This window comes from Electrophorus electricus, chromosome 6, assembly GCF_041902795.1.
Source record: "Electrophorus electricus isolate QZ-2024a chromosome 6, ASM4190279v1, whole genome shotgun sequence".
NCBI lineage: Eukaryota > Metazoa > Chordata > Actinopteri > Gymnotiformes > Gymnotidae > Electrophorus > Electrophorus electricus.
In genome coordinates, this window is record NC_137502.1 from 30,717,056 (window position 1) to 30,743,354 (window position 26,299).

The window sequence follows — 26,299 nt, forward strand, 5'->3', positions numbered from 1 at the left end:
ACAGTAGCACAACTTGCAGTTAGTGTTACTTAATATTGTTTAAGAAGTGTGTTTATAGTGTTTTAATTTCAGTAATATTTGCAACTAGCAGGGGAGTCATGCCTTGTTGTGCTTGTGTAATGAATTCAGTTCTTGGAAGAGAAGAGCTGATGTCTGTTCCCACTATGTCCTTTCACCCTTGCACAGAACGTACTGACAGCAGCCTGGCAGAGCGTTTTCAGGGTTTGCTCGTCCGTGTCTCTTCAGCGTACTAACCACCCAGGCCATAATCTAGCAGTATGGTGTAATTGTAACCTTCCTTTATGTCTTTTGGATCCCCCATATATGTAGTCCAGTCCATAATTAGACAGGGGCACAAACAGGGATGCACAAATATAGTGGACATCAGTTGGTATCAGTCGATAAACAAAAAAAAATTTGTGGACTCTGGTGCAGGCTCGTAGTTTTGAGACAGCTGATTGTTTCCTGTCAGTACAAAGGGAGAGAAAAAGATTTTGGTCATGATGCTTCAGGCATGGGTAATAAAATGTATTTTGTATATATATTTTTGGAGGAATACAAGTCTGAAAAATAATTTTGAACCTATGCAGGAAATGCAGTCATTCCATTTCTGTTATGTAGAACCTTAACTCTTACCTCTTACTAGTTGTCTAAACTTGTCATGTTTTTTCAGAGAACGCCTTTAGTTGCTGGGAAGACAAGTTCTGCAAGACAAGTTCCATTTTCTAGAGGTCAGTTTAATTTTAGAAAAAAAATCGTTATCATTTAATTTACTTTTACGTTAATTTACGTCATATGTACTCTGCGGGGTGTAATTGTTGTGTAATTACGCGACAAACATGCTGATACTCCTTGCGCGAAACGGTTTGAAATCATGAACTTGCAACTCTGTTCTTGCTCAGCTGTCAATCAGCCGGTCGGCAAGATCGTCTGTCGCCATGTGGGCGTGCCTGATCTTGACCAGCACTTCAGCGACATTACCGAGACCTTCAACGAGCAGCACGAACACTACGAGTGCATGAAGGAAAATCTAAGTACCCTGAGGTACCGCTACCGCTGTCCCCCGGACAGCAGCCTGTCCGAGTGCCTGAAGAAGATCATGGAGGAGCACGGTGAGTCAGAGCGCGTTCAGAGACGAGCTTCTGCCTCTAGGATGGCGGCAGCGGGTTGCGGACTGGAGGCTCCAGGCCAGGATGAGAGTATTGTTTTTTTGTTTGTTTTTTTAAATCACCTGTGACATCCCACTTGAATGTATTTCTCTGGCAGGGGATGCCTTGGTTCAGCTCTTTTCTCGGAGCCTTTGAAACCCACGTAAACAAGGGCACGGTTAAGTGCGTGAAGGTAATTATGAAGGTAGACTTCCAGTTTATGGGGGCGTCACTGGCTGGCCTACAGCCTTATTCAAAAATGCCATAAAGTTTGAGCAGACTCAGGTGAAGGACTTTATCTATTTTTGGCTCACCATGCTGGTTTTGGAGGATGGTTTAGATTTTGTTGGTTGTAGTACATAGTTAACATCATTGAGGCTGTCCTGTGTAGACAGGGGACATATAACACAGCGGGGCTGAAATGAACAAGAGACAAAACAACAAATCTAAGCAAAGTGATCTCAACAATGGCAGAACTATAGTACATCAGAATATAATGTTTATGTGTACATAGACATTAATATGCTGTAAACCCCCCTCCCTCCCCCCCCCAAAAAATACTACAAATACTAAAAAATACATTATTTTTGACAGTGCTATCATTGTTAATTGTAGCCATTCAACCAGTGAGAGACAGGAGGCCTAATGTTGGAGATCATCACTTGTTTTAGGGAGTGGATTCAAATAGTTTGAGTTGACAGCTGGGGGGAATGTTGATGCCTGGGTAAGTGACAATTAAGGCTTAGGGGAATAGATCATGTTTGGTGTATTTTGTCCTGTGTGTTCATACCTATTGGATGGACAGTGGATTTTGATGAATTGATGAAGTAATCTGAGAGTCTTGGCTCGTTCTGTTATTGAAGTGGATGGATTTTGTAAAACGTATGTGACCAGCGTGTAAACGTATTTTGTGCTGTGCGTTTGGTGTCTGTATTTCATTCATATTTATATTCAGAGGTATTGCTGCAGCTGATGGTTGAATGAAGATGGCTATTTGATGGGCACCCTTGTCTAATGCCTCTGTATAATGTGAAATTATAATAAGTGAGTCCATAAGTGTTAACTGTGGCTGTGGGTGAGGTGTCTGAATCCAATTTCTAGATGATTCTCCAAATCTGAGTTTGCCTATTGTGTTAGATACAAAGTAAACCGGAAATTTCTCAAAGGCTTTTTTTGCATCTAGATTAATGACTGCTGCATGTAATTTTTGGTGGTATGTCTAATGTGTTATGTTAATAAGTCTCTGCATGTTACTGGATGAGTTTCTACCTTTTGATAAAGCCTGTTTGATTGGGATTTATTAGATATGGTATTACTGTTTCTATCCAATTGGCTAAGGTCTTACTAATAATTTTTCTGTTAGTATTGGAGTTATTTTCCTCTTCTGTAAAGAGGTCCTATAAATACATTGTATTTGTATTAATAAGAGGTCCTATTATATATAAATTGTATTACGATGTTTTACTACTATTGCTCTTTATATAGGCCAAATTATTCATATTATATTCATATTAATTCATATTCATATTTGTTTGGTCCATCTTACATTTTATGTTTTTTTTCTGCTCATAAACTGGCTGCAACTTAGTTCAACTTGGGTGGTCTCTTTGTGATACTTCAGACATGCACCACATCAAGATACAAATAAAGGGCTGTTACTTCTCCTTGGATGTGATGCCGGTGGAAAACATGCCCGACAAGCTGAAGCTGACACAGGATGGCATCACGGAGCTATCCCGGGCCACCACGGCCGTCGAGTCATCTTGCACCAAGCTCCAGCGGATGATCGAGTTTTACCTGAAGGACGAAGAGTGCCTGACCACACGGGTGAGGGAGGCAGCCCCAACACACCAGGAGCAGCAACGGCTGGAAGGCAACCTCCAGGCCAACTTGCGGGAGGCTCGCAGGGCTAAAGAGTTTAGCACTCGCTACAGGGAAGAGGCTCGGAAACTTTTAACCGAGGCAGCCCAGCTGTCTGGCGTCACTCTGTAAACTCTCGTGACTGCGCAGTACTGGAGACAGTAAGGGACGTTCTTGAGGTGGGGTGAGGGATCACGCCATGCAAGACTGCTTCTCTTTAATATAGGAGTTTAACAGCGGTGTACTGTAGAGACTGGCTGTGCTGTGCAACTTTTAAAACTTAAATTAAAAATCTGAATGCGTATGTATGCAGACAGTTATTTGAATCTGTGCTGTGTTGTAAGGAGTAATATGCACATGGGGAACAGAAAAGCAGGTTTTATTCTGTCTTTTAAAAGCAATGATTATCTCAAGTCTCAAAAGACTGGGAACTACTTGTGCTTGTACTTGAGTCTATTAGTGAAAACACACATCTGTTAAAATAGGAGTTAATTTAACACTACTGATTATTTTTTTATTTGATATTTCTGGATACGCCTGGTGATGCCTTAGACAATGGAGAAATAAAATGATATCTAGGAAACTCATCTGAATTGGCGGGGGTTGTAGATGTAGGAGCATGAGCTATGTTAATTTAGGATGATCTGCTGTGCTCTGTTTCACAGCCTCCATCTCTCTGATAAATGTTCATATGTCACTAAATGTAATGGCTTTGTGTGTGTTGTGAAAAGAAACATTTTAATCACACATGATTTTATTGTGAAATGCAGTGATCACTAAAAACAGTTCAACAAACTGTGTTTCAAGGAAATTACATGTTACAGAAGAATCACATCTAATTCCAGACACATTAAATATGTGTTTAGAGGTATTTGTTGGCATTATATGAAGGGCATTTTGGCATTGGAGAACATTGAACCTGTGTCAAATGAAGACGTTTCAGTTATTCCTGTCACTACCCGTATCTAATAAGAGACATTAAACTATTTAAAATGCATCAGGCTACCTGAGTATGTTCTCAAACAAAACAAAGCTTTTGTATGATTTCTCGTATTTGTGTGAACCCTCTCATGGACATATATCTGAATAGAGATGCCTTACAATGAATAAGAAGGATAAGAAAACACTGTTAGCACTTCGTTGGTCCCCAAGTAAATAATTGCAAAAACTATATTGATGCTATTTTACAACAGGCCTGGTTGTGTGTGGTTTTTATATAAGGCAATCATTTAATGAAAAAAATAATCTCCAGAGAAAATGGAACCAGATTTTAGAAACGTGATTACTGTTTTCTTAATATTCCTCTTTAATTTCTTGTATGCAATTATTTTCTTAAATGTATTGTGTAGGATAGGGTTGACACTGTCAACAGGGTTGATGGTGTTTGTGAATTATGAGATATCGAAGCAGCCACAACTGTTTACAGTGTATACTCATTTATCATTTCCATTTCCAAAATTTTGTCCTTAGGCTATCTCAAAGGCTAAGCAAATGTTTGCTGTAAAAATGTTTCAAAATGTTAAAACAAGGTTGACCTGTTAAGCTTTTACACGTGTGAAATTGAAAAAAAAAGAACTAATCCTTTGCATAGGCAGAATAAATGTTGAGTAATAACAAGAATGAAGAAGAGGAGGCAGGGACGACAGATAAAGTTCAGAAAGGTTGAGAGGATCGAGTCCATTTAGTGCTCAACATGCAGTGATAAGGAGTTTAAATGCCAGGAGATATAGGAAGGCAAAGTAACTGATGGGGTACAGGCGCGACATGTGCTGACTCTAGGAGGTCACGTGTAAGCAGCTTATCGAAAGTTTTTGCTGGAAGACCAGCTAAAGAATTACTCTAAGGAGAAAGGTAATGAAAGCATGAATTAGGATTTCTGCACAAATGAGCAGAGGCAAGTAATATTGCAAAAGTTAAAAAAAAAAAAGTAAATTATATATAGTTTTAGTTATTTTTACATTTCTGAAAATGTGGGGTAGAAATGATTGTTAAAGAAATTATGAGGAATAACTAACAAAAGATGCACAAAAATAGATTATGTAGCTATGCATGTTTTATAAAATGTCAAAGTCACAAAATGTCTGTGACCCATGAACAGGCAGACTGACGGTTTTAACCTCAGTTGTACGTTACAAGACACAAAAATACACCCATAAAACTGATCAGGCCTTGGTTGTTTGTGTAGTTTTTTACTGTTAATGTGGCATCATAATGTAAATGATATGAGAAAATGTATTTGTTTACACTTGTCTAACAGCTACAACAAAAGCAAAACGTGTTTTAAAGTCTAAATTACAAACCATTAAGTTACAGCACGCAAGACATCCAATTCCTGAATCGGGGAAATGGAGACAACCTACCCTACTCACGGAAACTATACATCTCCACCCTAAAGGCAATTGATTGGCTGCTATTTGTGGAGGAGCTGCGAGCGCTTTATATACTGCACGATCATTGGTCTTTTGTGTTGTCCGTCTCAAATAATACTCCCCAAGGTAGTTTGAATTGTGAAAGTAATGAAGATGAAGGGCTGGATGTTAAATAATTTAGTGCATATATGAAGTATTTGTTATCTATCGCTCGTGAAAGAGGAACCAAAGAGAAAATACCTGCAGAAATTGGAAGATAGCATGATAGTAAGTATTTCTTACTCTGCAAATGACCTAATCTTATAGCTAGCTAGCTCACTAACCACATGGATCTGTGCTGACTGCCTAAAGAAAACCAGCCATCTCTCCCAGTTAACTAACACTAGACACGATGGCATTCCAGCGCCGCAACTAAATAAAACCAGCCATCTCTCCCAGTTAACTAACTAGACACGATGGCATTCCAGCGCCGCAACTAAATAAAACCAGCCATCTCTCCCAGTTAAGACTAGACACGATGGCACTCCAGCGCCGCAACTAAATAAAACCAGCCATCTCTCCCAGTTAACTAACACTAGACACGATGGCATTCCAGCGCCGCACCTAAATAAAACCAGCCATCTCTCCCAGTGGCTCTTGACTGGCTCTTAAGATAGCCGCTAGATAAATAATGTTTAATGCCCCCCCCCAAGTAGTTAGCGTACGACGTAATTTGATATATTTAACCAGCCAAGAATATTCGTAAGTTGAAGCTGTCTTCACACAAGTGCTGTCTCCTAAGGAAAAATGACAAAAAAGTGAGTGGTATTTCAGTCTGGATGAGAGGACGGTTTCTGGGTCTGTAGGTTATAGCCGTGTCTGGAGCTGGCGCCCGTAAACGCCGTTGCAGCAGCGGTCATGTCACTTCAGTCGTTTTAAGAGTATTTTAAAAGCTTGCTTGTGACTGGGACGTCTTTATACTGGGTAAGTATCGCTTCTTTCATCGCCTTAAATGTAAGTCGGCAGGGAGAATGAGTTGGTCTGTTCGCGCGTACAATGTCGGAGTTTTTCTTGGCATCACTGGCTCAAAAATTATAATGTGGTTTAAAGCGCCCGTAATTTTGAATCGCCTTTTAAAGCTAGAACATGACATTAAATGTTTCTTTTCCTTTGACAAGGCGTTCTCTGAGAAACTACAAGAACTGCAGTTGTCGTCTACCATCGTTAGATAAGGAAGTGTTGACATGAAGTTATTGGAGTCTTGAATGCACCCATACACGTCTTGTGACATTTAATTTAATTAGGTCCCCTCTCAAATATTTGCTGAAATGTACATGTGTTTTATTGTGATCCATCCAACCAAAGCCAATTTTCCCAACTCTTTGAGCTGCTGGTTGAATGGGTGTAGCATTTCATATTTTGCTTGGGTTCTGTATCGGAGTTGACCCCTGTTGTAATGTTTTCTGTCTGATATCTACTTGGAAGTGTCCAAAGATCCACAATGTTTCACCATGACTCTTTGAATGGCATCGCCCAGTGTCCAATACTGTGGTGCTGGCCTGAAGCAAAAGGTGTCACGGCTCCAAATTAAATGCAAAAATATCTGTTGCAGTTAGGTAGATTACATAACTTTATAATTCAGTTAGCAGCGCTATAGTGCAAACATCTTATAACTCAGAGCAGACAAATATTATTTACTTTTATTGTGGAATGTTTACATTTTTATTTTTAAACCTGGTGCTTATATGCCTGCTATCACTTGAAATAGTATATGCCTGGAAAGGAAAGTGGTCGCACTCCTACAGGATTCTGGGAGCCCCTCACACCTTTTAATAGGTGTGGGGATCTTGGTTTTCCTCTTTTTGAAGAGAGTCTCACCACGGGGATTTTTTTTTTCCTTAAGGAGTGGTTGCTGTTCATTAGCGTCATGGAAAGGATACACGTGTGCTATGTCTGGCTTCATATGATAAGTCAGAACAGAGCTGATATGAAGCGCAATGACATTACACACACTATCGCACTAAACTAGGAGTAGTAATGCCTCTTGTCTTTCAGAAGTAAATCCTGGTCTCAACTTTATCATTTTCATCACTAGGGAGAATCATGTCATTATTCAAATGGTCTTGCAGAGAATGCTTCAGCTAGAAACTCCATAGTGGCTGTGGTGTTACCCACAGATGGTTGGTTCCTGTGTTGCATAATTCTGTAAATGATGTGTGCAATCAGACTGTCTCAAAGGAGAGTATCTGAAGTTGGTTTGTCTGTGCATTAAACAGGACTTAACACAATAGTCATTCTTGCTGTAGAGTCAGACATGAACTTGTGGCAGGTGTGCCCCACCCCTTGCGACAGTAGTTCATGCTGTCTTTTAAAAAAACAAACACTAGGATCTCCAGGCAGTTTACCCGACTACTTGATAAGGTACTGATCTGTACCAAGCACGCCAAGGGGAGTGTCTGATTGCATCAGTTTTCTCCTCTAAGAGTGTTTGCCACCGCATCAGAAGGAAGACATATCCCAGTATAGCTGGCTGAAGGTTGGCTCTCACCTTTTCCTACTGGTATGCAGGCTGGCGTGCTCGAAGGAGAAAGGTAAACACTGGTGAGCTTCACGAGGAAGCACATTCTATTGCTTGGCTTATACTGAAGAGCTATACTGTGTAATGGTTTCAAATGCCATTAATGTTGGATAAATCTCTTTTTTTTTAATTTTTTTAAAATTTCAATTATATTGATCTTTACATAATGGAATGTAACAGATCATTTAGAAGTGATTGCTTACTAGGTTAATTGTTGCATAACTTGTGTATGATTTATGAAAATTCTGATGTCTCCCAGATTTACCTCATGTCCGTTTGGCTGGTGTGCTGTATTGCACTAGGGAGAAGGAGACTCTTTCATTCCATCCCGTTGGAAACAGGCCTGTGCGCTGTTAGACGGCGCCCTCATTCAGCGAGCACTCGGGTTCTTATCCATGTTCACAGTGCCTTTCTCAGATTTTACACGTGATCTGGTGGCGCGGATCATGTGGATTACTGTGCCAGTCTAATGCGAGGCGTGCTGCTCCCCTCCCAGCGCCTGTTAGGCTGGGATCGTTGCTAGCTGGTGTGGATTTCAGCCTTCAGACTCTGTCGTGCTTTGATTTTTGCAGCCTGGGTTTGTAGCTGTACTGACAGACAGGTGGGAGGGATTTGTGTGGGAACTGGATAAGGGTCCACACAGGAGAGAACATGCAGTGAATACATTTTGAGTGGGCCATAGAAAGGTATGGAACGTGTATGCATGTGTGCATGCTGAAAGCACTCTGTCATAACCACTCTCAGGGTTGATGGGATGGCTCTTTCCTTGCATTGCTCATGTCTTTTTGTTCATATAATTCATTTGTCTCTTGCTATAAATGCTGTTGCTGTATTTTCCCTGCAGGCAGCCTGGTGATTCAGACCCAGGCTGTCGAGCAGAGGCACACAAACATGTACATGGTACAACACGAGCATTTCTACCCTCGTTTAGGTGCCCTTACCTCACTCACGTAAGAACTCACTAATCCACACTGAGGAATTCTTGCCATTGTTGTTTCCCACTCAGCCTGTTGACGTGCTGAGGTCATTGTGAGCTGAGGGAAGAAGCTCAGGCCAAGTCTAGTTTGATTCCGCATCATGTGGGACATTTTGGGTCACAGCAACACAAAAAAAAAAGCATCTCGGCTTAAACGTCCCTGCGGTGAACTTCTTAATTGCCTGCTGATGGTTCTCTGTTGAGGGAAATGGAGATATGAGGGAGAGGCTGATGCACACAGTGTGAGACAGATACATTTTAGATGGGTGCGTGTATGTATGTTTGCCGATTGTGTCATTGATGTGCGGTCTGATGGGACAGGAAAAAGCAGCCGGGCGAGATTCTCTTGCGCGTGCTGTCCTGCTCTAACTCCTATTCCAAAAACCGACAGCTGCGCTCTGACTAGTTGCCTGGGCTGCCTGACAACCCCGCTGGCTCGAGGTCAGGCGGGTGGGGCGTGGAAAGTGTGTGTGTGTGTGTGTGTGTGTGCGTGCGTGCGCACGCAGCAGGAAATGTAGAGAGGGTTCCTTCACACTGAGGGAGGGCCGTGGCCACGAGTGTTTCGCCGTCTCTGTGAGTATATTTTAAAACCTTCCCCGCTCTAAAGCTTCAACCGTAGGAACTTTCTCAAGGCTGCCGGCAAGATGCTGTCAAGTAGCTCAACTTAGGAGTGGGCGAGCGTGAACGTTTCTGCCTGGCGTCTGCCTGCTGGAATGAGTCATGTTTTGAACCAAGACTTGGGACAGTAAATTCACAGGGTCTGGGAGTAAGACTTTTTGTTTGTTTAGGAGCTTTTTTGCACTGGAGCATGACATTGAATGTGTCTTTTAAGATCAGGGTGCATAGTTAGCTCTGGTGTCACGCGAACCAGTGGCTCTTGACCGTTTCGGTGGACGAGCTCTGAGAGTTTCCCCTGTGACTAAAGTAAGCTGATTACTGCATCACTTTGTCACTTAAAGGGGGGGGTGTTTGGCTGGAGGCGGGTAGTGCTTTGGATTTGTCAGGGAGATTAGCTTATGGAGAAACTGCAGAAGTGACAGTTGACTTTAGTGACTTTAGAGTCGTTGCGATGAAGTGATGTGAGGTGTTTGAGGTTGTGGTGACAGGAACCAACCTGCTGGACAAGAGTGGCACACTCTCTCTCGCTCTCTCTCCCCCTTTCGCTCAATGTCTCTATTGCTGTGTCTCTCATTGTGAAACACATGCAGTCATCACACCGACGGGTTCATGCTTGTGCAACCTAAGCTTGCTTTAAGCAGAACACCTCTCACTCTGAACAGTCTCTCAGTGGATCTCAACTGTCATAGAGGGGATCAAGGGTGAATGTGTTCGCTATGACTATGCGTGCATGTTGACTGCTGTTCGCAGAAGGTCAAGCGGAAAGGTAAACTCGGCTGTGTTCGTGTAGCAAACATCATTGCTTAGCTCAGATCTGGTATGCTCACATTCATAATCACTGCTAACTTGCATCTGTCTGTAACGTGTGAATGCATCTGACCTCCGAAATGGCACGCATATGCACACTGATGCATTTTTACATGAGTCACCTGTGTCAACAACAAATCACTCAAGGTATTAAAACAAGCAAAGTGGATACACTAGTAGCTCTGGCGTACGTTGCCTTTTCCCTCTGGAGGACAGCAGAGTTCGTCAGCTGTACGAGATGTCGAGAAGGCGAAAAAGTCAGACAGCTAGCCTTTGCTGAGTGACTAAATTAAAGCATGTGGGAAGTTACTCACTTCTCCATCCTCCCACTGTTGCTGTTCTCCGTTGTTGTTTGGCCGTGCTGCCAGTGGCCGACAACAGTGCTAAGCGCATGCATACAGGCAAAATGCGGCGTGAGTTAAGATCTGACGGTCCTCGTTCCAGTCGCGTGGCCATGATTCGGATTACATATCCGGTCTAGGACCACATACTATACTGACTCCTCTCATCTGAAAATGTTGGATTTGAGTGTCCATACAGCCCTGTGTCATATTTGATCTGTCTCATGTTGAGGCATACGATCAAACTTGAGTCACTTCAGTTTGGTAATGTGAACGTGGCCCATGGTGCTGTTTGCATTCTTGTGTTCCTGCGCTCAGAATTCTGCATTTGTGTTTGCTTCTCATTAGTGTTATTACATCAGTAAGAATTGGCTCTAGTTTCAATGGCTAAACATCCTCTGCATTGCGGTGGTCTGGCCCGCTGTGCAGTCTGTTGTGTATTCTCTTGTGTGTGGGGATCATTTGTACAAATTGAGATCTTGTCCTTATTGTATCGAGGAAGTTTCTTATGATGGCTTAATAGAAGACCAAAAATGGCGCTCATTTGAATTCTCCTTTCAGAATCTGTTCTTGCCGAATACGGTGCACGTGTTTGATACGAGCCTGTTCTGCTTTGTAAAGAATGGTTAGCTTAGCTTTTTAGGATTCTCAGAGATTGAGAAGAAGCCTGTTCTTTTAGGCGTCAGTTTCATTTCTGCCTGTTATCGCTTCAATTTTTGCTCTTGCGTATCCAGAGTAAGCAGTCTTGAGGTCTCGCTCCAATATGAACAGTTTAGTCACTAGATGGCGCTGCAGTGGATGCAGTGCAGGGTAGTGTTGCGCACAAACCCTACATTTTGGATGCCGTGCTTGCTATCAAATTACCAATGTTCTGTGGCTGGTTTTGCCACTAGCCTGTAATTCCAGTTAATAAATACATAGGCTGGAACCACAGCGTCACCACCACCTGGAATCAGTTGTCTTTGCTGAGAGTCACTGGCACGCCTCATAAGTGAATCACAGGCACATTGGGCTCTGTCAAAAAACAAAACAAAACAAGGCATGGTCTCGTAGAGATTCAGGAGCGTGTAGTAAACTGCTGCCTTGTACACAGCAGGCAACAGTAACCCAACATGGTTGTTATAACTCAAGCAGGTGACCTGCGGGTAAATGCAGGCTATGTATGGGTCCTGTACACCTCACTGGAAATAAAGATGCTGAATTACTTTTATTGACTGAACAAATGATTACAGAAATGCTTCAGAAGGACAAATCCATCCGTCCGTCCTATTACTTTGTTGAGCAGTTTCTTTAGATTACTGGGAGTGCTGAACACGCACGTAGCTTTCTAACACCACTTGCTACAGAGCTTATTTGAGTGACTGACCATCTTGGCAGTTGTCAAGGATAAGTTGTCAACACTGATGGGAGTCAAATCCAGCTGTAATCCATTCCAAACCAAAACCATTTGCTAACCAGGCTTCCTTGTGGAATTTGAGGCACATGTCCAGATGCCGCCTGCCTTGGCGTTCCTCGGGTGGCCGCTCTGCAGCAGCAGGTATTGAGAAGGTCAGACGGTGGGGTTTAATAAGGCCTCTGCTTGTCAGCTGTGTTCATTACCGTCCTAACCAGCCTCATTACCCAGCCCAGCAACCTCAGAGCAGGCAGAGACGCACAGCAGGTCCTACACGTTGGACTGGGGGGGGAGAGAGATCGCTCCTTTTAACTCTTGATTTCCTCATGTAGGGAAAAGTCTTATTCTGTTTCAATGGGCTACATCACAACAGTTCTATTGTATTGCAGTAAGACTTGTGTCTTAAAAGTATGTTTTGTTGGCCTCTTTAATTCCCAGTGAATAGACATAATTGCAATGAAAAACAATATCGGCCACTTTCCCTTTTTGTGTATTGTTATTTTACTTTTTCATTTTGTACATATTTTTGGTAAATATTTAGTAGTATTTAGACTTCATTCATGTGCACATTTTAAAATGAAACTTGCAGTGATGCTTCATATTTGTTTTTATTTTGTAGAATGCAGAACAGTAGTATGTTTTGGTGTGTGTGTGTTTTTTTGGTTGTTTTTTTTTTTTTTTTTTTGCAAGGGCTCAGTTAATGTGGCTTGCTTGGTCATTAGGACTAAGCAGTCACCCTGAGCTAAACATCTCTGCAGTGCATTGACTTGTCAATTTAGAACTGCACTGATGAATTGAGGACATCCAGATTGATTGATTGTCTGTGCACAAGATTCATGATGGAAGCAGGCAGGAATGGCCTGCATCAACACGTCAGTGTTTTTTGGATTGGATAGAGGCCTTGTGTTTAATACGCTCTTGCCTCCCGCTTACAAGAAGGCTGATTCCATTACCCACGATGTTGTCGCCTAGAAACAAGGCAGTGCTTTCCTCCACTGTTCCTGCGTCTTGGCTGTCGGAGCACCTTTGGGGGAAAAATGCACACGGTTATGGATTTGGACATGCAAGGGAAGTCTCTCGTGATTTCGCCTGTGGGTCGAGGTGTCTGGAAGCACGGCCACCATCACCCCGAGACTGTTGTAATGGGTCCGATTTCCATGGAGAACTGCCTCCCACTCCTATTAAGCCACTGTAATTAGGCCTGTCGTTCTGCTATCTTGGCGTGGCCATCGTTAGAGAGGCATGTTCCACCTCGCAGCCCCACCAGGGTACATGTGCCAGCCACTCACCGGTCTCTTCTGAAGCCTTTTCAAGGATTGTTTTCACCCACTGCGTGAATCACTGGATTCCTTCCACAAAGTGGCCAGAACACACTCTTCTTTTATTGCGGCATGATGTTCCTGATGGTCTGTCCCTTTCTTCTCTTGAGTGGTGCGACGTGGTAGGCTGTTATGGGGCCAGCGTGGCTATGTAAAGCGAGGTTGGAGAATTGGGCTCACATCCAGAGCACCAGGTGCTGCAGAAATCGCTGCAACAATAGTGCATTGGGAACGAGAAGCTTAATTGAGCTCCGTCTTTCATGAGTCGGGCTCGAAACCAAAGGACCGTGACCCTGTGGATGTGTGGAGTAATCCTGACAAGGCTCTCCTAACCGAGAGGGCTTTGGAGAGTTTTAACAAAAGGAGGGCGTTTTCAGCCGTTTCACAAGGTCACGGCATAATGGCGTCTGCTACTGTTACAAATGTTTGGCAAGCACTATCGCTAAAACAGAGCCCCACACTGGCCTAGATGCCACTCTGATTATAGAGCAGTGATGTTTGTTGTTTGGTGAATGCCCGCTCCCTGTGGGGATGGAGGACTGGGCTGGTGAATTTGTCTATGTGCATGTTCAGTGCAGGCTTTCTCCAGTGGGTCTTTGTGAAGATGTGTGCGGACGTGGGAGTGATTTTCACACAGCCGGGCTGACTGCAGGGCCTTCTTCTGTCTGTGCGTGATGCACCTGTTCCTCCTGCTCCTGCGTCCCTCATGTGCAGGGCACCCTCCCCTTTTAAATTAATCCCACTGCTGGTTAGACAGACCATGGGAGATTAATGTTGGACATCATCTTGAAATAGAATTCAGCACCCCACACACAATCTACCCGCTCTGTGGGGCTTTAATGGACCTTTGATGTATTTAGGATGATCCAGGATTATTTTAGTCTTGGTTGCAAAAACAAATTATGTCTACGCCCAATCACTTCTGTGCTTTGCAAGCATCTGCGGATAAGGGGTGGATTTTGTGTTTGGTAGGACAGCAGTGTTTCAGAGGGAAGGTGGTTTGAGGGCCCTGGATCAGTTTCTGGCCCAGAGAGGTAGCCTGCCTGCTTGGACCACAGCTGAGATGCTTCATGGAGGATTCTGGGTGCTGAGGCTTTTTCAATAAAAACAGTGGCTTTGCTGCCCTAGAGCTGGAGTTAAGATGGCACTGTTACAGAAAACTTTTTAATCTTTTTAGTCATTATCTCTCATTCTTCCTGCATTAGGAAAACAGAAAATCTCACACTCTGGGTGCACTTAATCCACACCGTCAACAGTAATTCTGTTGTCTTGGTTTGAGTATATATGACACATGCACGCTCATTTCCCTCGCACCACGTTTTCGCAGGGGTCTTAATTCCATGCTGAGCTAAGCTACGTTTACCCATACAACCTGAAGCAGCACTCTGGCAGAGTGCAATTTCAAAGACATTTAAATCTTGTTTGGCTTCTAGCTGGGGCAAAAACTGCAGGGCGCTTACTATTGATGGTTTGAGAAATCACCCCGGTTCCTGATTTTAGGCCAGTGATCAGTGCTCTGAGAGTGTGTGTGGACTAGGGTAGTATTCCCACCCAGCTAGAATCATCAATAAGCCCTAAGAGAGTAGACTTGTATACAGATTTAGACCTCTCTCTCTCTCGCACACACTGTAATTACTCTTTCTAGTTGAACACGCTCTTATATAAGGCTAGTGACCCAGGGGGAGAAGAGCATCTGTGCGCTGGCTCTCTGCTGGGTCCCTGGGCGGGGCAAAGCGAGGAGACGAGGAGAGGCAAGAGCCAAGACCGACGGGCTTCCGGGGAAGAGAAGCGGGAAGTCCTTGGACGGGGGTAGGGACCACCAAAAGGGTCGAGACGTTCAAGCAGCGCCACCAGACCGAAGGAGCGATGTTGTAATTGGACGGAGACTCGGAGAGGGCCAATGTGTGAGCTAGGGGCCACACGTGGAGCACGCCGCGAATTACGACGTGGCAGGGGTTGCTTGGTGTTGTGTTGAAAGGTGCAGGTGTGTGACGGGGTCCTGCAGCGAGAGTGGCACAGTTGTTCTGAAGCTGGGATGGGCAGGTGTGTGGGGGGGTGTGGTGTTGTTAGGTCAACATCGTGTGGGGTTCTGACGGATTTGCCAAGCATCTGCGGAGGTGAGGCTGTCTACGTGCATGCCTGGACAAATTTCGTCACTCATCCTAACGTTTACTCACAACAGCTGTGGTTTACTAGGGGAGAGCTGATGTATCCATGTGGGTGTGGGTGTGGGTGTGCCTGCCCATGTTCTGGCACTCCCTCGTTTGTATATGGCAGGTAAACTACTGTCATTATCGTCTGATTTAATTTAACCTTCCCTTGAGGGGAAGCGCAGGCTGACGCTGAGTCTCTTTCAACGGCAGTAGTGCTCGTCTGATTTTGCACCTACTGCATGCCGGTCACGAGAGCGCGTGTGCCAGCATGCTGATCGCAACCGCGTGCAACAGTGCGGTACTCCTCCAGACTGGGTCAGGGGCGGCAGAGAGACGGTTCCGCCTGGGCTCTCCTGTTGTTGTTTGTCGCGGATCCCCTCTGCTCGGCGGTGGGGAGTAAAGGCACGTGTGACCTCCTCCTGTTTTGCAGATTGATGTTTCTCGGTACCAGATGAGGAGCAATGCTGGGCATGGACCAAGGTGTGCTGGAGGAATGGCTGTCCGAGTTTAAGGTCAGTAGTTAGCTGTTGGTTTTCGTTTCTATGCTTCTTCTCGCCGTCGTGTGTGTGTGTGTGTGTGTGTCTCTCTCCCTCCTCATGCTCTGACTGTTGAGTGGGGACAGATGGATGCAGAGACCCGTCTGGAGCATATCAATCAGTCGGCTCTGGTAGCTGCATTGAAGGCGCTCTCTCCTTTTTCATTCGCCTACATATTCTTTCTGTCTTCTCCCTCACGCTCACTCATGTATGCTCACCCATATACACAACACACACACGGCTTTGAGTGTTCTTAACCGCTGAAGTGTATGCCGGAAGGGCCCGCTCTGCTGCCACACAGGCTGCGGCGGAAACGTGGCTGTACCACAGGAGGATGTCTGCAGGGCACAGAGGAGGGCAGTTGGGAGGGGGATGGCGTGGATTTACTGTTGAACTCGCTTCCTTCTAAAGACCCCCACCTCAGACTCATAGAAACCACGTCAGCCACGTACTGGTCTGTACTGGTCTGGCTCACTCCTGGTGTTGTGGCCTTTTCTCCTTCCTGCGGGGCCATGCTGTTGGGAGCTGTACAGATACCATGCTCTGTGTGCGCGAGTGTGTATGTATGACGCACACACTGTGTGTTGCAGGCGCTCCCCGAGACGGCCGTCTCCAGTTATGCTGCATCTCTGAAAGTAAAGGCCTCACTAGTCCCTGCAATCTACAGGGTCATCCGCGAGAACTACAGTGACGTGAGGCTTTGCTCTTCTCACTTTCTCTTTTTAATTTTTTTTGGTCTTGTGTTGTCTCAGTCTCAGCCTACTCCAGACCCATGTGTGTTAGTGCTGTATAAGGTGCCTCTTAATCTATGTCTCCTAGCTTTGTGTGTGTGTGTGTGTGTGTGTGTGGATGAATGTGGGTTTTCATGTGGCCTGCGGTCCGTTCTCCCTCCACACTGGCACGGTTCGCAGCTGCAGGACTGCGGTGTTGATCTGTGCTCCGTCCGCTGGTCCACTCCCAGCTCTGTAGCCACTGAGCGACCCAGACACGCTGCCTCACTAACAGGCGCCAACACTCCATCTGCACAGCCACACGAGGCGGGCTGCGACATGACGCCCTGCCCTTCGTGCTGCATAATAAAACTGATCTGGAGTCAGTGTGATTATGCTAATTGCACTTTTTTTTTTTTTTTTTCCCCCCTCCTTCTCCATTAGCTCGCAGGCTGACCAGTTAGTAGTCACATGTCTCCCCAGATTAACCATTAACCAAGTCCATTCCAATAGTCCCTGTTAGAAGAGACCCTCCGAGCAGGGGGCACGAGGACGTACACGAAGCCGACCTCTTCCGGAGCTGCTGGCTAGAGAGCGCTCGTCTCCTCCAGCCAGCAGCTGTCCGTCCCTGTCGGGCGTTCCACTACGGTGGGAGGAGTCGCTCTGGGTGGGGGAGGAGCGTCACGACGCCCCAGGCAACACGGGAGCTGCAGAAGGTTGTGAACTGTGACTGGAGTGTGGACCGAGCTTAGCCACATTGCCAGTCTGTGGGTGTGAAAGAAGCGGGTCTGCCATTAACATCCTGCTGGGACTGATTGCGCTTATACACATTATATAATGAGAAGCTGCATGTAAATTCTTGTTAGTGTTTTTATTTTACATTCTCTCCTCCCCCCACCCCCGCCCTTCGATTCCCAGCTCCTGGAGCCGGTCTGTCACCAGCTCTTTGAGTTCTACCGCAGCGGGGAGTCTTGTCTCCAGTGGTTCACCCTGCAGTTCCTGCCCGAGCTGGTGTGGAGTTACCTGTCCGTCAGTGCTGGGCGCGACCCCCACTGCAGTGGCTGCGTGGAGGCCCTGCTGCTGGGCATCTACAACCTGGTCAGTGGTGGCGTGGCGCCTATCTTTGGTGCCACTGTGCACAGTCTGTCCATGTGCAGAAGCAGAGTGTGAATACATTGTTTGGAGGAGGTATTTGTGGGCCAGGTGATCACTGGAGGAAGGAGTCCAGGAAGGGATGTCTCGGTCTGGAGTCTCTTATAATCCCTTTTCCCAGAACTCTGAATAATGGAGTAGGTCATCTGCCAGTCAGACATCCTGCAGTGTCTCAGGGGGGCGTTTAATCATCTTGACATTATCTGCGATCGGCCACGTGCCCTGGGGATGGCAGACCTAGTGGGCCTCGTGTCAATGAAGGCTAAATGCTGTACGTGTTGTCAGGCTTCCTGCAAGCGCACACGCGCGCGCACACGCACATTTTTTTTTGTAGAAATGTTAACTGCAGGGCTGTACTCGTCTTCTCGTAATGTTTCATGTAATGGCTGAAAGGGAACTTCTGTTTTCGTTTCCTGGATTCCCATTCAAATGCAAAGTATCAGTTTGTGTTGTAAAAAAACCCCTCCAGTCTATTAGCCTGTAAGACATCCTCGTTAGCGCCCTGTTAAATGCTCGAGAAATACCGCAACATGACCACTTCACCCCAATGCACCGCTCGTATGACTTGGCAGAGTCCAGAACTGGTGTGTGTGTGTGTGTGTGTGTGTGTGTGTGTGTGTGTGTGTGTGTGTGGAAGGGCTTGGCTTCTCCCGAGAGTAAGAGGAGGATGTGGGGGAGCCATGCCAGACAGGCAGTCCGGGCCACTGCAGTAGATGTCGTGTGACGAGACGCCCGCTAAAATGTTCACTGTCTGTGTCGAGCTCTGCTGCTACCTTTGGTGAAAGAGCCATAACACAGGAAGACCTGGTTTAAGATTTTATACAGATTAGCACTTAATTTCACTGATTTCACCTCCAATCTTTTTTTGACCTTAAAATTTTAAACGAAGCATTCTTAATAAGAGTCAAATTAAATATCCATGAATTGCACATCAGTCTAGTCTTTCAAAATAAAATTTTGAGATGTTGTCCCTCTGTCTCTTTCCTCTCGGTTTGATTCAGGAAATAGTTGATAAAGATGGTCAAAGCAAAATATTGTCCTTCGCCATCCCATCCTTATCCAAACCATCAGTTTACCACGAGGTATGTTCAAGAATCCAGCCATTCATTGTGTCTGAGTTTTTCCAGTTCTGTCAGGCCAGAGCTGTCCAGGTAACTTCCACCACTGCGTTCACTCCCTCTAGCCCTCCACCATTGGCTCCATGGCCTTAACGGAAGGAGCTCTAGCCAATCACGGGCTAAGTCGTGTTGTTTACAGTGGACCCCACCTCCAGAGAGAGACGTTTACGGCACAGAACAGGTGTGGCTGCTCATCAAACATTCATCATTTTCATTGAATGCTTTCATTTGCTCCATCTATTATTAAAACACCACATGAGGACAGTTGGTGCAGGCTCGGCTGCCCGTGCGTGCACATTTGTGTGTGGTTTGTAATCGTGAACGTATTATTTTTAAGCTTTAAATGCGGATGCTATCTAATGGCTTGGTGCGGGACCGTTAAGTCTGTCCTCCCCTGTTTCAGATTTGAAGTCTTAACATTCCTGCTGCTCTGCTATAATGCTTCTCTGAGCTACATGACCAACTCTTCCCTTCAGTCTCTCTGTCAACTGAGCTCCAGGTTAGCCACAGGCGCACACACTCACAAAGAAAAGAATGCGTTCCCACCATTAACGTTCCTAACTAAACATCAATGCAAAGAAGGTTGAACACTGCTAAAAAAACAAACAAAAACAAAACAGCAAACACAGTGGTGAGAGGTTGTGGCGTCCCAGACTTTCTCCTGTGTGAAGGTTTCCAGAAACAAGCCAGTGAGCCAAATGTGGTCATGCAACATGCGTGCATGAGTTCTGCATGTTTGAGTTCCTCCATCCTGCGGCCTTTGTGCGCTGGCCCACAGATCCGCCTGCCCAGCTGAAGCCCCGCCCCTTTCCTCCCGCCCTGTCGGAGCCTCTTAATGGCTCTAGACTTCCTGCCCGGTCCCATGTGCCTGCAACAGGGAGAATGGTGGTGGGATGTAGGGGCTCTGCACAAAAGATTATTTGGAAAGAAGTTCTGCCTTGGCCTGTTCTGCAATAATGGCGTGATGGGGAAACGGGAAATCCGGTTTCAGTTCGATAATTGGAATCCCAGAAATGGGAACGGTCTTGTGGCACAAACGGTCCGGTATTTATTAAGTAGGGTCCATTTTCCCCCTCATCTCCACGTCACTGAATGTCGCCGTGGTGATGTACTTGACTGTAATGATGCTTGTTGCCTTGCTCCGCCCAGAGTGTGTATCTGTGGCTACCCGAGACAGCAGGTGCGACGGTATAAAGGCATCAACAGCAGAATGATGGTGACCTCGGAGTTCTTGGTGCAGCTGATCACAGGCATCCACTTTGCTCTGTGAGTGACCTCCACTGGACTTTCATGTCCTCTTCTGCACAAGGGCCCTCTTTTGCTTTTGAGATGTAGATTACATGACCGAACCCAGACTGATCAGATCTGTTTGTTTCCTTGTCTTTTTGTCGGTCTTTCCTTCTCCTTCTTCTTCTTCTTCTTTGCTCTCTTTCTCTCTCTTGTGTCCTCCTTTCATCATGCTCATGCCGCAGTTGTAACGGTGAGTCTGAACTGGGCGCCAGAGCTCTGGATGACGTGCTGTACCGAGCCCAGCTGGAGCTCTACCCAGAAGCCCTGCTGGTGGGTCCACACCCCTCTGCTTCTACCCCATTCCCTACTAGTTCGTTACATTTTGCAATACGTTCGTTCATTTCTCTGATTCACAGAACTTTTTAAGCAAAGGTTTACTTGCTAGAATGACCAGAGGATGGCTTGCTTGTCTGTCTGTTATTTTATGTTATAAAGTGATATCAACAGGTTTTATGGCTTTTTAGGGTTAGTATTTGTTTCGTTTGGCACGTTGTACCATATGACAGCTACATGTTTTCTAAAGGTTGTTTATTGCATTTAACAGATGTTCTGTGTGCATCGGTGATATGTGGAAATGTTTCCAGGTTGGAAATGCCATCAAATCCACGCTCCACGGCGCCGCCCTCAAGGCCAACAAGGAAGGCACACGTTCCATCCAGGTCGAGATCACGCCCACTTCTTCCCGGATTTCCCGGAATGCCGTCACTAGCCTTTCCATCCGCGGCCACCGCTGGAAGCGGCACGGTGAGGAGCAACGGCTCCGGGCCTGAAGGCGGGGCCTGTTGCCACGCCCTTTTAGCGCACTTCCCTGCTGGTTTTCACCAGCATACACGGCTTTTCTGTCTGACTTGCACCACAGAACCCACTGATCGGGGCTGCAGTAGTGAGTGTGCAAAATTTGGATTCGTTCAGAATGGCAGGACCCTCGGTCAGACTGTCTCTCGGTCACACATCATATCTGAATACCTCTCCCATCTGTACTGACGTTCCTATATGAAGGGCTCATCCTGTCCTGCCATAGTCGCATCACTGTCCCGCTGCGCTAGCTAGATGAGCTCTCCGGCTGTGCACGGTCGCAGCTGTTGCTGTGCGGAGGCAGGACACCATACAGGCAGCTGGCATATTCACCGTGACAGCCATTAGAACCTTCCCTCCCCACGTCCCCAACAAAACAGCCCAGTAATTACAGCTACGCGCTGGGTCGTCCCAGCTGGCCCACTGTAATTAGTGTGTCCCGCACAACGCACCAATTAAGCACCACAAGCAACCCTTTTTCCTTACGTTGAGATTAAACTTTCCGCTGGCAAGGATTAAAGATTTTGAGTGGTGAATCACTGTGCTTTTGTGCAAGCACATAATAATTGCATAGTGCTGGGAATGTGTAAAACATCGCGACCCAAATCGCTACCTTCCATTTCAGAACATTCTCTGGAACCTGATCCACAGTGTCATGCTGTTCGCTTTTCTGAGAGCCATTCTCAACCACTTGTCTTCCATTTTCACCCCCCCCCCCCCCCCCCACACACACACACTTTTTTTTTTTTTTTTTTTTTTTTTTTTTTAAATACTTTCGGCACCTAACTTTACTCATTTCATTTGCTGACATCGTAGCTGAAGTCCAGTTTTTATTTTCTGTGCGGTCATCATCCGTCCGTGTGTGTTTGCCTCATGTACATGCATGTCACTGTCATTCCCCCTCAGAGTCTCAGGAGAACAGTGTCGAGTCTCCGGACTCTGCTCCGGACGGGCCCATCCCCACCATTAGCGTTACGGGGGCGAGCGGCGAGCGCATGGCCAACGGGGAGGCACTGCGCAGCAGCAGGACGGAGGGCGAGGCACTGGGGGGTGCCACTGAGGTGGGGGCTGACCCCAGAGCTCAGGAGCTCAGGAGACAGAAGTCTGTGCGGAGGCTCCTGGAGGACGGGACACCCTCCGTGGGGAGGGTCCAGTTCTAGAGCCTCTCCTCCTCCACACACACTGTGACTTGAAACGCCCCCCTCCCTTGAGTTCAGAGGTACTATGGTGGGAATATGCCTCCTTGTTTTCTGTCCTTTTTATTATTCTGTCCTTTTTTGCTTTGGGGGGGGGTATTTAGCTGGGGGGTCACACGAGGCTAGGCAACATGTTGGGGTGGCGCGCTAAAGGCTGTAGTGCATAGAAGAATTTCTTCACAAAGGTGAAGACGCACTGTAGTGTAAATGGCATTCTGTTTAATTCTTTGGCTGGTCTTATGGGAATTTTGGATAGCATTTATGTTCACATGAGACCAGCCAAGGAATCATAGGTTAATTTATCAAATTCCAGTGCAGTGAGTTACTTAAACATAAATATTAATTATTATCTGAGAACAAAGGTTTCCTTTATGTCCAGCACATCATAGTTTGGAATATTTTTGAATTTTCTGTTATTTGCATCAGTTCAGTCTAATGTACCTTGGCAAGCTTAATGTTAGTAACATGGGCAGAGCTTGCATTTATATCATCGGTATATAGACGCAAGCAGAAAAGCCTGGATGCAGGCCACTAAGTGCATACGTGGGTGTGGGCAGAGCAAAACTTTGCCCAATTCTACACATCACCTTGGCTGCAGGCCAGAAAGTACTTGGAGAAAAATATAAATGCTTTTTAATGAGTGCTTCCCAAAGCATATTTTGAATGCTGCTCTGCTTTTAACTGTTAAGAGAGATTTCCTTGTTAAGAAACGGTGAAATATTAATGGAAAGAATGTCTGCTTTTCACCTAATGATTTTGGCTTAGATATCACCGTGAGGTTTCCTTTGGATTATTTGTGCTACATTAACGCATGCTTGGCTATCAGGACTTTGTGCTTAGCTGTGTGAGGGATTTGAATGCTGGTTGTGACGTTCTCCTGAAATCTTTTCCTAGCCTTGCCATTTGTTCCCATTACTCATCTTTGGACTTGTTTCTAAAACCCACCTTCCTCTCTCGCCCTCACTTCTGCATTGAACCCACCCTTTTTTTAATCACTCACAGGGCCTTCTAACTATTGAGTTTGTCAATTATGAAACGTCTCAGCGCCTACAGCTCACCTTCCTACAGCCAAAAGGGGGTTGGGGGGAGTCTTAAAAAGAGATACTAACCTGCTGTTGTGCTTCTCGCACCAACATTTACCCTCTGGCTTGCTCTGGGAAGCGATCATCCTGTAGTCTGCCTTTAATAACAGGCCCAGTTCAGCAGCTCTAGATAAAGCTACAGCCGAGGGCTTGAACATAAAAGCAAAAGGTTTGCTCAGTTGTCCAAGCTGCAAACCAAATTTGCCCTCGGGGACAATATAGTATAGAGTAAACTGCTCTTGCTCAACAGCCTAGCCATCCTCTGTCTTGAGAGATCTGATGGCCTGATGACTGATGTGTTTTCCTCCTCTTCTGCTCTGGTAAGGTGGTGCTGAACTGTTTTTGCGTTGTTACAAATTAGGGGGGGTATCGTTCTAGTAAACTGACTGTGCAGCCTGAATATTGAACACTTTTAGAGCTGGTTTCTTTGAACGTGCCCTCCAGGTTGTTCAGTAATCTGTTCTGGGGGTAGCCACTACGGACGCCGTTCGTGGCTAAGCTGAAAGTGAAGTAAGAGAGCCAAGCCTGACTCTGTTCTGTCCCTTCCTGTTCAGATGCCGTGGATCTGGGTTCCCCGGAAGAGCTGATGGAGATCTCGGAGGTGGATGAGGGCATCTGCACGCAGGTTGGTGCTCCTGGCAGCAGCCCGCCTGCCATCGTGGTCAGCGTCGCCGGCGACGTCACGGCGAGCGGCGGCGGGAAGCCATCGGGGAAGGGCCTGTGGCGCCTGGCGGGCAGCCGCTCCAGCAAAGACAAGGAGGGCAGCGGGGGCACGGCGGGCGAGCCGCTCTCGCGCAAGCAGCCCGGCGGTCGCGCCATGAGCGAGAACCTGGAGCTGCTGTCGCTCAAGCGCCTGACGCTCACCTCCAGCCAATCGCTGCCCAAGAGCGGTGCGCTGAGCCTGTCGCGCACCGCCGGCGCCGTCTTCTCCCGCTCCTTTGAGCAGGTCAGCAACGCTCTGGTGGCCGCGGCAGCGGGAGGCGGCGTCCAGGCCGCGCCCGGCCACGCCCCCCGGGAGAACCGGGCCTCGGCCTGCAGCCTGCAGGATGAGGGTCTGGCCTACGCGGAGCACCTGAGCGCCAGCGGGCAACATCATCAGTGTTCACCCAGCATCAGTCTGCTCGCCCCGGACGCATGACCCCTCCCCCCCCCCACCCCAGCCTGCTGTCCGATCCCTCCCCACCGCCAAGCCCTGCCAGAATCGTTCCACGAGCAGTGAACAGACTCCATGATTACGCATATACTTAACCCCCCCCCCCCCCCCCCCCCCCCCCCCACCATAATGTGACCAGTGTCACGACATCAAGCACTCGCAGTCCGTTTCTGTTTGAAAGCACTCTCTATGGCTGTGGATGAGATTATAGGCATTGAAGAGCTCACACCTTCCCCCAGTGGTGCTGAACCCAAACTCTTGCACCTTACAGAAAGCCTGGTTTTTATTTTTGTGGACTTTGTCAATGGTGTGTAATCACTAAAATGTTCTGTAAAATAAATTGTATTTTTTGAATTAACTGTTTAAACAAAAAAAATCACTTTTCTCTATTTGTACGTTTGTCCATGAACTTTTAATGTGGTCAGCTCTGTACTGAGGACTGTACATAAAGCCTGACTGAGCTGTTAAAGCTATTTTTTGATGCTACATTGATGTGTGTTGAGTGTGTATTCATGGCCTTGTGGGACTGTACTTGATGATAGCTTTCCAAATGTGTGATAACAGGTGGTCCATTTTGAGGGGTGGGGGGGGTTGTGTGTGTGTGTGTGTGTGTGTGTGTGTGTGTGTGTGTGTGTGTGTGTGTGTGTGTGTGTGTGTAAGAGAGAGACTGTGAGACTGTGTGGCAGACGTGCTGAAGTAGAAGAAGCAAAAATATTTTCATTTTCTGTATTGAGCTTTAAGGAAAGCCAGCAGTATTAACTCCCCAGTCCTGGGCAACATGTACAGTTTGTGTCCCTGAACACTAAAGCTTTGATTTAAAATCTGGTAAAATTAGAGATCAAAATATGAAACTTTGTTTACATCAACTTGTTCTTATTGTGTTTCTGAAGCAATATCCTGGTTTTGACGGCAGTGTCCAATTTTTGTATTGACAAACAAATTAACTTATGCTTGCGAGATGTTTTTGTACTCTGTAAAGACGGTGGTGTTGCACCATGACAGCAGAATGCAGTATTAATAAACTTTTTTGTTTTGTTTATTTGGACATATAACCAGTGTGATGTTAGAAAGGTTGGTGTGACAGCCAAACAGTGTCCACCTCTCGTTAAAAGCAACGTGCTCCTCTCTTGTGGTTCCAAATGATCTCTCCTGTTTGGAAGAGTTATGGACTCCTGTTCCTCATTTCTTCTTCTTTTAATTATCAGTTGACAACACTGTGGTATTGTAAAGAACATTTGTCTATTTCAGGAACATAAATGTCTTTTTTTTTTTTTTTCCTTTCCTCTTGAAAATGTTTTGGAATAAATATATAAATATCTTGTCAGAGCAGTTGGGTTTTTTTTTTTAAGTCATAAATTTAAACAGTAATTATTGTATTTTTATTTCCTCAATACGATCACCATTTTGAAAAATAAAACTGACCATATTGGAGTGAGCACCAACAAATCTATGCAAGGAACAAATACCTGTGTGCTGCTACTGTTGGCCTCAGCGTCATGGGCCCCAGGCTTCTCCCTGCTTGTCTTTTTCCAGACTTCAGAAGACCTACACACTCAATGCAGTAATACACACTCAGCTCAGATTGCATCATGCAGCATTGCACAGGAGTAAATAAAATGAACATCTAAACAAGTTATATAAATTGTGTATTTAAACAAGGTCTGCTCAAGTAAGACCTTGAGCATGTGAGGTAGTACCATGCTGTACTTGTGCCTACATAAACACA

General features: G+C 46.0%; 2 protein-coding genes across 16 annotated transcripts in view; both read left to right on the forward strand.

Moving 5' to 3' along the window:
* Positions 1–4,003, forward strand: part of si:ch73-345f18.3 (uncharacterized) — a 9,100-nt gene extending 5,097 nt beyond the window's left edge. For 4 of the 5 annotated variants that reach the window (XM_027001412.3, XM_027001413.3, XM_081715197.1 and 1 more), the window contains exons 2-4: positions 674–731; positions 903–1,112; positions 2,770–4,003. In XM_027001412.3, the coding sequence (XP_026857213.2) occupies positions 674–731; positions 903–1,112; positions 2,770–3,140 (639 nt within the window). In that variant the 3' untranslated portion in view covers positions 3,141–4,003. Of the gene's footprint in view, positions 1–673; positions 732–902; positions 1,113–1,266; positions 1,342–2,769 lie in introns of all 5 variants that reach the window. The other variant, XM_081715199.1, reaches the window with a different exon arrangement.
* Positions 4,004–5,492: 1,489 nt separating this feature from the next.
* On the forward strand, positions 5,493–25,894 carry hycc1 (hyccin PI4KA lipid kinase complex subunit 1). 11 transcript variants are annotated; one of them, XR_004775878.2, is made up of 12 exons: positions 5,494–5,644; positions 15,972–16,053; positions 16,668–16,769; positions 17,706–17,885; positions 18,941–19,021; positions 19,123–19,238; positions 19,461–19,556; positions 20,207–20,323; positions 20,530–20,617; positions 20,932–21,091; positions 22,049–22,361; positions 23,975–24,113. XR_004775878.2 is itself a non-coding variant. In XM_035525219.2 (11 exons), exons 2-11 carry the CDS (start codon positions 16,003–16,005, stop codon positions 24,556–24,558), a joined length of 1,575 nt encoding a protein of 524 aa, XP_035381112.1. In that variant the 5' UTR covers positions 5,494–5,644; positions 15,972–16,002; the 3' UTR covers positions 24,559–25,894. The 11 variants fall into 11 exon arrangements, 10 of the variants coding, with proteins under 10 accessions (XP_081572533.1, XP_035381112.1, XP_035381115.1 ...); XM_035525219.2 differs by lacking the exon at positions 22,049–22,361 and having other exon boundaries at positions 23,975–25,894; XM_035525222.2 differs by lacking the exons at positions 5,494–5,644; positions 22,049–22,361 and adding an exon at positions 6,014–6,174 and having other exon boundaries at positions 23,975–25,894.
* The last annotated feature ends 405 nt before the right edge of the window (positions 25,895–26,299 follow it).

What these genes read in the sequence shown, in the direction of transcription:
- hycc1 (XM_035525219.2), top strand. Translation starts at nt 16,003, where the DNA reads ATGCTGGGCATGGACCAAGGTGTGCTGGAGGAATGGCTGTCCGAGTTT. An exon ending in AATGGCTGTCCGAGTTTAAG is followed by an intron (nt 16,054 to 16,667) that starts GTCAGTAGTTAG and finishes TGTGTGTTGCAG; the next exon opens with GCGCTCCCCGAGACGGCCGT. An exon ending in TCCGCGAGAACTACAGTGAC is followed by an intron (nt 16,770 to 17,705) that starts GTGAGGCTTTGC and finishes TTCGATTCCCAG; the next exon opens with CTCCTGGAGCCGGTCTGTCA.